General features: G+C 43.8%; 1 protein-coding gene across 1 annotated transcript in view; it reads right to left on the reverse strand.

The window, feature by feature from the left end:
- nbeal2 (neurobeachin-like 2) overlaps nt 1-12,888 on the reverse strand; it is a 458,076-nt gene that overhangs the window by 125,953 nt on the left and 319,235 nt on the right. The window contains exons 37-38 of the mRNA XM_070551909.1: nt 12,228-12,371; nt 3,697-4,020 (exon numbers count right to left, since the gene is read on the reverse strand). Of these exons, the coding sequence (XP_070408010.1) occupies nt 3,697-4,020; nt 12,228-12,371 (468 nt within the window). The remainder of the gene's footprint in view (nt 1-3,696; nt 4,021-12,227; nt 12,372-12,888) is intronic.

Raw genomic sequence — 12,888 nt, forward strand, 5'->3', positions numbered from 1 at the left:
GCCTCTGCTCGTAAAGACAGAAGTTCACAGATCTCGTTGTCACTCCAATTAGCCATGTCCGCTGGTTGTTTACTAACTTTCCCATGTTTACGTGGTTTATATACTCTTTTCGGTCAGGGGTCGCCACACGTTTGCTACGTCATTTGACATCTTCCTCTGTTGTGCCAAGGTGCAATCACTGTTTATAGGACAGACAATTACTGCAATATTACTACCAAGCGAGGCGCAACAAATGCAGCAAAATTCGCACAACGCCATGCCAGCATGGCGTGTTTATAGAACACACTGTTGCGGTAATGTTATGCTGATTCGCCGGCACAGTGTGTCTTGTAAAAAGGGCTTGTGAGTCATTTTCTACTGGGGCTTTTTAAGGGCTAAAGAGGCAAACGAAATGAGGCCAACCTAAATGACTGAGAATTTTCAAGGTACCCAACATTCCTCCACATTACAATGGGCCATTGTCTGTGCTCTGCACAGAGAATGGCTACATTTACAAATGAAAGACAGCTAATTGTCAGTGATTGGGTTGTGATTTTCAAACCAAGGAGCCATTTGGCTACCTCCGGTAGAGCTGAGAAAATCCTAGTAGTTCTCGTGAGAAGTTGAAATAAGTGAGTTTGTTCAATAAAATTTCATGCTTTACAGTATCAAAGGCCTTCTTTAAATCCAAAAATACTGCTCCCACATGTGGATTTGTATCTAATAGACTCTTGACCAGCTCTATGAGGAAACAAAGAGCTGTTGTGTCTAGCCCTAAAACCAAACTGGCATTGGGCCAGTGGAAAATGACCCTGATCTAGATGGCTAGTTAACTGAACAGCAATCCATTTTTCTACAGTTTTGGACACGATGGGTAGAATACTGATAGGTCGATAGCCCGTTCTTAAATACTGGTGTAACAATTGCCTCCTTCCAAGAGGAGGGAACTCTACACTGGCTGATGGATTGGTTAACCATTAATGTTATTGGTGGGACTAATGTTTCAATGCGTGTCTTAAGAAAATGAGAGTCAATTTCCAGTGTATCCATTGCCTTTGAACACCTAAATTTTGTAATGATTTTGAATTTATCCTCATTAGTTGCATTAACTGGATGAAAGGTGGGCAAATCTTCATTAATTGGGCATGGAATAATAGAAGGGGACAGGAAAAGATTTGTAAAGCTGGTTACACTTTCTATAAAAAAAAAAAAAGAACTTGCAACCATCCTAGGATCACTAATAACTTCAGTGTTTGTGCTCAGCTCAGTAGGTCCACTTATCTTTTCTTACCTAGAACTTTTTGAATAGTCTGCCATATTATCTTACTATTTCCTTTTGCAGTTTGCATAATGGTAATAATAAACTTTGCCTTAGTTTTTCGTATAGACTGGGTAGCATTATTCCTTGCCTGTGTGAATTTCTGTCTGTCACAGCATAAATATTGTGTGAGCAGCAGATCCCTGGACTTTAGTAGGCTATAGCAACTGTCATCTAGCCAAGGCAATGAATTTGCTTTCCTTTGTGGCCTATATTTGGCTGCCGAGTTTAAAGAAAAGATCACCTGTTTAAGTTTTTCTGAGAAAGCCTTGCAGTTTGCTTCAATGTTTGAATGACATAAAATGTCGTCCCAGTTTATTTTTCCTAGTTTTTTTACTGATATCATCTTTCTGTGTATGTATAGTTGTTGGTATGGCTGTATGTGAGTTGGAGGTGATGTGGGGCCTTGCATATCTTTGTTTTACTCGCTTCCTAGAGAAAAAAATGCTGTTAGATCTGAGGCCAGACACAAAGTTATGTGTTTTAGCTATCCTATCAGGCTTATTGGTAAATAATATGTCTATGGTTGTCTGTGATTTCTCTGTTACTCTAGTGGGTTGATCTATTAGCTGCTTAGAATGATAGAAATCCATTATTTGCTTTAGGCTTCTTATTTCCTTTTGTCATCTCAGTTTATATTAAAATCACCCATGATGATGATCTCCTTGTCATGATCACAAGATTTCAGTAACTCTAACTGCTCATAAAAACCTACTTTAGAGGATGGGCAGTGATAGACACAAATAAGAGTAAATGACATTTCTTTTGGTCATTTGTGCTCCAACTATTTCCAGTGTAGTCTTATTATGCCAGGATAACTGCTGGCAAGTTAGTGTATCTTTAATGTACAGCAATACTCCCCTCCTTTTGAGCCCACCCTATGTTTCCTAAACCAGGCATATTTACTAATGCTTCAGCTGATGATGGCTTTAACCAGGACTCCGAATGTCCAAGCAGTCGATGTTAGAATTATAGAGTAGATGCTCCAAATGTTCCCTTTTATTTACAATGCTTCTAATGTTCACATGTCCACGTAGTAATCCTCTGGGCTTGGTTTCTGGATCCCAAATGAGTTTAGACTGATTCAGTGTTCTGAACAGCTTCCTCTTCCTATGATATTTTAGAACAGGATTTCTAGATGTTACCATGACGGCAGTGAAAGCATCAAAGACCGATGCAATGGAGTTAGTTGATATAAGATTTGTTCCAGATGTTACAGGCTCCTTCGTTGCTTTGTCGACCATCGACTGCTCTTCCCTGCTTCTCGAAGATCTGATCTGGACAGGGTCGCAGGCTCAGTGTGACTTTCAGGTTGTAAATAATCCACAGAACGCCACTTCATGCTGAACGTATTAAGCCGAGCAGGCCCGCCTGCAGGCTTAGACACCAGGGCACGATCCAGCTGCCAAGCTGGAGCCCGTGCTGCCTGCAGTGCCGAAGGAACTCCTCCCTTCCTCGCCGGCGCTTCAGCCTTCACCGATCCCACTGAACTCCTCACCACCAGTCCGCGCCGCACTGCCACCGCCCGAGCAGAAGGCCCAAGCATACTCTCCTCTGCCAACCCACCTCCACCCCAGACTGGCAACTCGATCCTGGAAGCCCCACACTGCATATCTTCCACCCCAGCCGTGAACCGCACGCCTGCACCCCAGGCCTCCATCTGCAGGGCCCTGCACTGCGCATCTCATCAGGGACAGAGTTTCTCTTTCCCTCCACGTTAATGCTAGCAGGTCCAGGGCATGGATGGATGTCACCATACATCAATATGCAAATGAACATCATCAGGGCATTCCTTTGTTGCGTTAGGTACCGAGTTCTAGTTCGACTCTTCCGTGTAGCGTTGGATAGATGAAAGCCACAATTAGGGTGTAATCTCCATAACCAACCCCCCCCACCCCCACCCCCACCCCACCCACACACACAGAACTTGTAGGGTGTTAGTATGGTTCTGGGCAAGTGCAATTTTGCTTTTTGAATCATTAAAAAAAGAAGTCAGCCCAGACAAGTTGTAAAATAGAGCAAACGCCAAGAGAGCGGTTGCTACTCCTGCCACACCCTGCACCATCCTCCGTTGCTGCCACCATTACCTATGTCAGCTGGAAACACTCAAACGTCTAAGAGATGAGATCTAAACCTGCAACAGCTTCTTAATTAAATCTCAGGTCAAAGGTCATAAAATGGGAGTACAGAAATCTGTGTGTGTGTGTGTGTGTGTGTGTGTGTGTGTGTGTGTGTGTGTGTGTGTGTGTGTGTGTGTGTGTGTGTGTGTGTGTGTACCATAGAGTTTTTGATGGTTAATTACATTTGCTGAAAACAGGACAGAAGAGTCTCTAGACTCCCTAAACAAAAAGATCATCGATGGCATTTTATAAATACACAAAGTCAAGTGAGGCACAGACCTTCTGCTGGTAAAACCTCTGCCACTCCAGAGTGCGACAGTAAGCCTTCAAATCCTCTGGGAAGGTGGAGCTGCCATTTGTAACAGGTAGATTAGGCAGATGATTCTGCAAGGCGATGGGGTCAGCGTGCTGGTCCAGCAGGGTCCGAACTACAGGCACTAGCTGGGAGAAGGTCTCCGACTGGCTGCTGGTTGGCTTGGCCGTCACACTCTCAGGCCACAAGGGGGCACCAAGCTTCCCCAGCAGGAAGCACACCTCCTCCCAGCTCAAACACAGCACTGTCTGGAGGAGGCTATGGAGCTTCACATAGGCCATCTCACACACCTGAACATCCACAAAAAGAGAATTAGTTTTCTGAATAATGTCTGTGTAGCAATAAATAACTTAAATATGAAAATAAAAAGCCAAAATCTCAGAGCTGATCTGGAGATATTTGTTAATCAGGGTTTTCCTGCTTTGTGCAGGTTTACACTTTAATTTTTATTTATTCATTTGGTTTAGTACAGAAAACTGCAGGTACTGTTTACCGGTATGTCAGGACAGACACTCACACTAAAAACATTCAACTCTTATTTAGTTCTGACGCTTTCCTGTAATCATCTACAAATTACAAAGAATGATAAAAGTAAACGTGACTTTCTAGAGTCAAGTACTTTTTAGATCTTTATTAGAACCAATATCAGCAAACAACATCCATCTCCTTTAAGCCTCATGAGATTATGAAGCTGCAGCTGTTACACACCTGCTTAGACTCTATTAAAGCTGGACGGTGGGAGCTCTCTGCAGCTGAACGAAGACAAGGCTGAGATAATCATCTGTGCCCCAGACAAGCTGGTTCCTAAAGGAGGAGACTCTCTACTCTCTAGTAGACCCTTCTAGTTGGAATCCTCTGTCAGCAATCATGATGTGACCTTTGACCGAGCTCTCACTCTGGATTCTCATGTCAGTTCTCTTGTTAGCTCTTCCTTCTTCCATCTCAGGAACGTTGCCAAGCTGAGTCCCATTCTGTCATGCCCTGAACTTGAGACAGTTCTCTGTCATTGGCGTAGATTTGCTCTTGAAATCGGTGGGCACTTATAAAACTGAAGCCTAGCGCTGCCAATAACGTCATCATGATGGACTCATTTCATTAGCACTTAACTTTTAAGTGACTTACTTTGGAAAATAGCTCCTTATGTCCTCAACCTTCTTCTTTTTTTGCCTCCATCCTCATGTAAATTACTTTTTTGACACTCTTATTTTGATGAATACAGTCAGACAGGATGTGGTGTACAGTGCTTTTATTGCAACACATTCTCACACCCAAAGCGTCGAAAAATGACGCATGTGACCAAGCATCAAAATAAGACAATTAGGGCGCCCCTGCACATCGGGAGAGGACGCGCAGGGACAGAGTGTTGGTATCTGACGCCCTCGGTGAGACGGACATTTGACCGACTTGTGAACTACTTAACCTTCCCCTCACCCCTAACTTCTAACCTTAACCAGCTTGCGCATGCAAAGCTCAATTAAAATTACTGAGTTACGGTTAGGATGGGGGTGAGGGCAAAGTTAAATTGCTAGAGGTTTGAGGAATAATGTCCGTGTCACCGCGGGCATCGGATACGTATGCCAGCGGTGACACGTGTCCCTGCTCGTCCTCTTCCGATGTGCTGGGGCACTCTGATCGTCGTATTTTGACGCTGGGTCACACGCATCATTTTTCGACGCTTAGGGTGTGAGAATGTGTTGTTTATTGTGTCGACCGGAAGTGTGTGGGTTGGGTAATGTCTCGTTGCCATGTAGGTTGTTTTATTTATTTCCCCCTTTCCCCTGTGCTAAGGCTCCTTTGTTTGGGTATGTGCTCTTATCTTGCATAATTATGTATGCAGTGGTTTCCATTGTTGCATTGTTACTGCTGCTGGCAGGGTTTTGTACAGTTGTTTTTGTTTTTGGGTTATTTGGGCTGCTAAACGAGGATGTTTATTTATTTTGTCAGGGGTGAAGCATGCAAAGTACTTTTGTGAGACTCTTATTTTGGCTCAGTCAGACAGGATGTGGCGTACAGTGCTTTTATTGCTTATGGGGTGACAATGGTACAGGAGTTGTGCTCGCAGCGTAATTGGAAGGTTGCAGGTTCGAGACCCGCTTAGTTTGTCACTGTCATTGTGTCCTTGGGCAAGACACCCCCCCCCCCCCCCCCCCCCCCCCCCGCCTGCTCGAAGTGGTCAGAGGGACGGGTGGTGTCAGTGCTCGGCAGCCTCGCCTCTGTCAGTGCACCCCAGGGCAGCTGAGGCTACATCGTAGCTCATCCCCACCAGTGTGTGAATGAGGGAATGACTGATTGTGTTGTAAAGCACCTTGGGGGGTTCCAAGACTCTAGAAGGCGCTACATCAAAACACAGGCCATTTACCATTTTATTGTGATGACCAGAAGTGACTGGGTTGGTTGTTGGGGAACTTGACTGCTGTAATGTGAAGTAACGGTGGTGTTAATAGGGAGCCTAAGTCTCCTCCCTTTCCAGTCGTCTCATGGATCCCGGAAGAACGAAAAGATCAATGCAAGCCAACTTGCTTTTGGCCCAACGTGTCACTCACGCCTCATTGCAAAAACAAAAGTCTTGCATGTGACTGGAACGTTTGGCGCTGTTAAAAAGTGGCGTAGTTTGTCTCAAGCGAGTCTCCCACAACAGCATGCACAGCCAATCACACTGGCCATAGAAGTAGGACTCGAGGAGAGAAAATCATTTCTTTCTGCACCTCCAGGGTAACGAGACATTGAATGGCTTGTGGTTTTTAAAGGGACATTATGGAAGTGTGACAGCCAAAACATGTATAGAAATAATAAATGTCTTCTTCATGCATTCTCCTGCAATGCCCTGGTCCTGTAGAATGAGCCCTGGCATTTTTACTGTGATTGCCTGTTTTTCTGTAAAATCACAGAAAAAGAGAGATGCTCGGGTCGAGCAGGCTGCTTCATGTGCGTTCATGCTCAGGCATAGCCCGTAGCATTTGCTATCAGTAGCTTTAGCAGCAGAGAGTGAGGTAGTGCCAACTCAGCGACTTTGTCGCTGTTCCTAATGCCTAGTGATGAACCTAGCTACATTTCTGAGGACCCTTAGCTGGCCCCTGCCCCCATACAGTATTAGCGGAGAATACTTTCTTCTAGATATTTCCTGCAAATTAGCAACAAAATAGCCATTTTCACTCCGAACCGTTCATTGTTTCAGCTGTCATCAAGGATATAAATGTTACAGACACAAAAGACATCACTGGTGCTATAGCTCACCTAGTAAGATGTCTGAGTCCCGTGCTGAAAACCCAGGTTCGATTCTGGATGTGAACATAATTTATTTAGAGTTTATTTTTTACATTATTGGTATATTTTTTTTTACAGTAAGACGCCCACATTTTTATTTGAGACTCGCCGAACGGCATTGAATTCACAGATAAAAAAGATGTGGGTTCAACTTTCATTTTGGAACAATTTTTCAAGCAAGGGAAGGGAATGATCTGAGCATGCAGGAGGACTGACCCATCATAAACCTTTGTCGGCTGTGCTGAAGAGAAAGGTACAGAACCAAATTATTTAATTAATTAACTGCGTGTTTTCCTGTCCTCTATCCTCCGGGCCACACTCACACACACACACACACACACACACACACACACACACACACACACACACACGCACGCACGCACGCACGCACGCACGCACGCACGCACTCACGCACACACACACACACACACACAGGACTGTCTCAGTGTGCACGTACAGCATGCGCGCCTCGTGCACGAGCCTACTATTGAAGCTGCCGTTACGCTTTTGGCCTGAGGGGGCAATCGCGAGCATAAAAATTCAAAACTCCATAAAGTCCCTTTAAGTGGAGGCGGTCAAATTATTGGTGGAGAATATTTGGTCATCGCTGGATGTTGGTGGGGACACGTCACCTCCGTCCATGCCAAATCTACGCCTTCATCTACTCACACTTAGACTACTACAACAGTCTTTAAATATTTTAAAATTTTAAGATTAAAGTCCCATCAGTTGTCACACAGACTGGTGTGCGGTGAAATATGTCCTTCAAATTTGATCCATTCCTGTGGGTTAGGGGTGAGCTGCAAAAATGGTGGTGCTCAGGAAGTATTCAGTGGTTTAAACCCCTAAGCCAACCCCTTAATGCTGAGTGTCAAGCAGGGAGGCATTGGGTCCCATGTTTTTAAGTCTTTGATATGACCCAACTGGGATTTGAACCCCAATATCCCCATCTCATGGCAAACACTCACACTTCTAGGCCATTGAACTGGTTTTCACTTGTTTGAGAAAAACCTCCCTGAACCATTTACAGGTGGTTCAGGCCCTGTCCACACGTAGCCGGGGATCTGCCAAAACGTAGATATTTTTCTACGTTTTGGCCTGTCATCCACACAAAAACGGAGTTTTTTCACACAAAAACGGATCTTTTTAAAAACTCCGGCCAAAGTGAAGATCTGTGTTTTCTCCGTTTTGGGTGTCTGCGTGTGGACAGACAAAACCGGAGTTTTAAGGTCCGCAACGTCACTTTCCGGGACAAAAAAATGCTGACATCACGTGTGCGACCTGTGTTTACACTAGCCGACATCATGGAAGCCTTCAGAGCTGCGCCCTGTCACTACCCGATCTATCAATTGTCCAAGCGCTTTTTGCTTGTTTGTTTTTGCAAGCGGAATTACTGCTCCTTGCGGAAGACCACAGACGAAGGACGAGGTTAAGAACGGGGGAAGTACTGCCGCCTACAGGTCTGGCATGTCCTTAACAACGTATTTATCCGGGTACGTGTGGACAGAGTTTGTTTTTAAAACGAGGTGGTGTGGATGCAAGTTTTTGGAGGAGCGGATATTCGTTTAAAAAAAACGGCTACGTGTGGACTAGGCCTCAGAATGCCTGTGCTCAGCTTCTGACCAAGTCCTCAGAACACACCCATGTCACCCTTCCAGCTTCACTGGCTGCCAGTTAACCCACAGGCCACCTATTGTGCACCGCTGCTGTAGAGGATGCAAGGGTGTGTTTAATTTGTTTGTAGCTGCCTATATATGTGTGTGTTAACTGAAACAGACAATTTGTCTCAGGCAAGAGAGAAGGAAGGGGATGTGGGAAGCATGTGTCTCAACTGATTAGCACACTTCAACTGTTTAAACACGTTTAATTAGTAACTTCTATATCCTGTTGTGGGTTGTCTTTGAGTGTTTGTAGAAGCAAGGCTGTGCTTTTCCGTGGGAACTGCCCCCTCAGGTGATTGTTTAACTGCTTTTTGTAAATAAAAGGCTGCACTGAGGAGCAGTCAGAAGTCCAACCATTGTGTAACACCGCTCCTCACGAGCCAAAAAACTTACTGTCTGTCTGAATTTGTCCCTTTTCTACCACATAGAAAGTCTAGTATTTAAACTCCTCACCAGAGGTGGAAAGAGTACTAAAATGTCCTACTTAAGTATGAGTACCAGTACTTTGATGATTTTTTACTCAAGAAAAAGTAAAAAGGATCGTAAATAAAATGTACTCAAAGTAAAAGTTACTTAGTTACATTTTTGTCAGCGTAAAGATGGTTACATCAGTGCAAAACCACAACACCAGTTCACAACACGCTCATGTGTGCGCACACACACACACACACACACACACACACACACACACAGTTTGATGGAGGGATTTCTATCCAATCAGTGAGAACAGGATGTGCACATTGAATTGGACGAGGTTTTTCTAGGATTGTACGTTTCAATTGTGATTAAAATTATTCTTTATTTTGAAAAAATAAAAATGTTAATGTTTAGATGCCATCAGCATGTGAGGTATCTCAATGTTTTCATGACAAAACTCTAACATGAGACTGTGCTCTAACCTGTCACATAACAAGCTAAATGAAAGTCAAACATTTCAGATGGACCGTATGACAGCTGCTAACGTTGGCCCTGCCCTACTTTACCTCTACATTACAGTTCCTTTATCCATGTCCATCCTAGAGCTCCTCTCTGACCTTCATGCTTATTTAGAGCAGCTGATTTTTAAAGTTAGCAGAGTTCATCCTTGGTAGTGGGGTCACTCACTCATTTAAAGATATCGGCCAGAGGCAAAGTTCGTTTGAGCAGCATGTGTAAATGTGTATTAAAACCTCAGATGAAGATTTTTGGATCTGGACGGCTGGAATTGTAAGAAAATCTGGTGTTTGTGACCGGCGCGGGAAAAACTGAAACTAACTTCCGGTCTAAGCCCTGGGCAGCTAGTGACGTTTCACATGGAGCTCTGCTGAAACAGCTGTAGTAAACAACGCCTGACTCCGCTGTTTCTGCGTTAGCGTTATAGCAGAGAACAGTAGCTGCGTTTACATGTGCCAAATTTCCTCAATCCGATTGAAATCTTGGTTGATCGGAATTTCCGAATCTCTGTTCACATGGACATGAACTGAAATGATCCGATCATGCCGTGCGTACATACACACCAAGCATTTAATCCGATTAAATAGGTTGAGCATGCGCAGAGTTGCCTTTCCCGAAAGAAAAATTGTAAACAAACGCCATGAAACGAAATAAAAAATGTAAAAACAGAAAAAAGTATTCTTCCTGCTTTCCTGATTCATTTATTCAATTTAATATTTTTATTTAGCTCATAGAAGTTACGTTTTCTTCAGTGAATAACTGCAGATATATGCTTTGCTGCATTTTATTGTTGATTAAAATAAGGGAGGGTTATGTCTCTGCCTCTGGATCAGCTGGTCCGCGGGCCTGAAGTGACAGCTGTGCTGCTGCGCTGCGGCACAGAGGGGGGGGGGGGGGGGGGGGGTTACTGAGCTCTGTTGTGGCTTATTATTAATAACATGTGACAATCAGCCGAAACTGTTGAGAAAAATCTGTTCAAACAAAATAACAGGAGATGTTCAGAAAGTTTAGAAGCCTGTGTTCATCATTAACGAACCGCATCTCAGGTCATCTGCGTTTACATGCTTTTAACACGGACTTTACTGTCGTCCAGAGTATTTAACCGAGGACGTGTTCCTACCCAACATCAGCCTCCAGTCAGGTCTGTAAAACCCAGATTATCCTGCCTTCTTTACAAGCGCGTCTCCATCACCTGCTGCAGAAGCTGCTGCGTTCAAAGCTGGCATAAACGGGGATCCGTGTGCTGCAACCCCCGCAATAAACCCGCGTATTTCCAGTACAGACATGAACATGTTTGTCGACTGATTTGTGCAATAATCAGATTTTTATTTTACTTCCACAAAATGCAAGCTCTGAATTAAATATTACTGAAACGGGGACGGCTTGTCGTCGGATTTAAAAGCCGCTGCTCGTTAATTACGCCGTCGTTTTTGAAGTCAGGCAGTCCAAATGACCGCGGAGAGGCCCGCTGGCTGTTGCACACATGCGCAGTGGGCTTTATTTTACCCCAACAATCCGAATGGCTGTGTGCACGTCAATTGGAATGAAGAACGGAATAAACCACCTCTCTCAATCGCATTGAAATTTCAATCCGATCGGGCCGAATCGGATCAGAATATTCCGATTGACATGTTTACATGCAGAATTTTTTATCTGAATGGGCGTTCAATCCGATTAAATATGCACATGTAAACGTGATTATTGTGTCATCAATCAGATGAAGCTTCTGAAGCCTCTGCTAGTCGGTCAGATTTGTTTTTTCTCTGGGATACGGCGACGAGAACGGATATTGGATTACTAGAGAAGTTCAACCGAACTCCGACCCCGCCAGCTGGATATCACTACCAGAGGTGCAGACATGTTTTAGACCGTTTGACTCAGAAGACCTGCGACCTGATTTGGACATAGAGGAGGATTCTGTTCATCTTCAGAACCAAAATCGGTACAGTTTGTTTACTTTTCTTAAATATTTCATTTCTGTGCTCCACTGGGAGCTCTAAGCTGGTTTTAGCTCCATCACGTGTCCCAATATAGTTCAGTAATCTACAGTTTTACTGCTGTGTGTAATTATTGATATAACTCTGGAAAATGTTTAACCGACAATTTACCAGAATAAATCTTCCTGATGCTGGAGTAACTCCTTAGCTAAACTCAAAGAGCTGGAATTCCCATCACTAGACTGAACTGATGTTTTTGAGCGTAACTGCGGTAAAAATGGCTGTTTGTCCTTATCGTCAAAAGTGTACCGCCCCTCCCGGTTTAGACGCGGTGCTCATGCAGGGGCCTCTCTCTGTTCCGATGCTGCTACACGTAATATTTTTAATTTAATAAGCCTACAATTTATTTTTACTCTGTAACGGATATGATTTAAAATGTAGCGAATTACTATTCTACTCAACTAAAAGTAAAAGTACAGATTTTAAAAACGACTTAAAAAGTATAAATATACAAAAAAGCTATTCAATTACAGTAACGTGAGTAAATTTGTTACTTTCCACCTCTGCTCCTCACTTATCAATGTAAAAAAATTTCTTAAAAAAGGCCATCAGACGTCCATCTAGTGGCTCTAGGAAAGTCAGGCAGAGGGGGAAATGTTACATTACCCCTGTTGAATGGGTGGAGCGGTTGTTGCAGCTAACCTGTGAGTTCTGCTGCTGGATGTATCCCATGATGATCCGAAGGCCGATCTTTGACATCTCTTTCAGTTCTGTGTTTCCGGGAATGCCAGGGGTGCTGTGCCAGGCCTGCAACCTGTCCAGCAGGTTCACCACCCCCTCAAAAATCTGAAGCACAACCAACTGCAGCAGTTAACAAAAGGGACTCGGCAATAAAGACTAGACCTGTTTCCACAACTCGTCACCACTCTGACACAGCTGTAGCTCTCTCAGATTTTATAACATTTGACCTAGTCAGCAGTTTTTAACAGGAAAAATGTGAATTGATGTTATAAACCAAGAGTTTTAGGAATTCTAGTGAATAAAACCCTGCTAATTTGGATAATTTGTGTTCAAAACACTTACAAAAAATCTAAATGTTTATGTTTCTCAATTTTTTTTTATACCTGCATAGGCAGGGCTGGATTATGATTGTAAGGGCTCCTGGGCACAAAGTGCCCAAAGCCTCTCACCCCCTTCCTCGTCACTTCACAATTACCACTCTTCATAAGCCTGTAGCAAACTAGTAACCATCATCTTATTTATCTTATCTTCCAACAGGCATGGATCAGATCCCTGCACTTGGAAACATTCCATAGACTGCTGGAGAGTAATCTAACACATGACCCAAGTCTCTTGGTAGACA

This window comes from Nothobranchius furzeri, chromosome 5 (assembly GCF_043380555.1).
Source record: "Nothobranchius furzeri strain GRZ-AD chromosome 5, NfurGRZ-RIMD1, whole genome shotgun sequence".
NCBI lineage: Eukaryota > Metazoa > Chordata > Actinopteri > Cyprinodontiformes > Nothobranchiidae > Nothobranchius > Nothobranchius furzeri.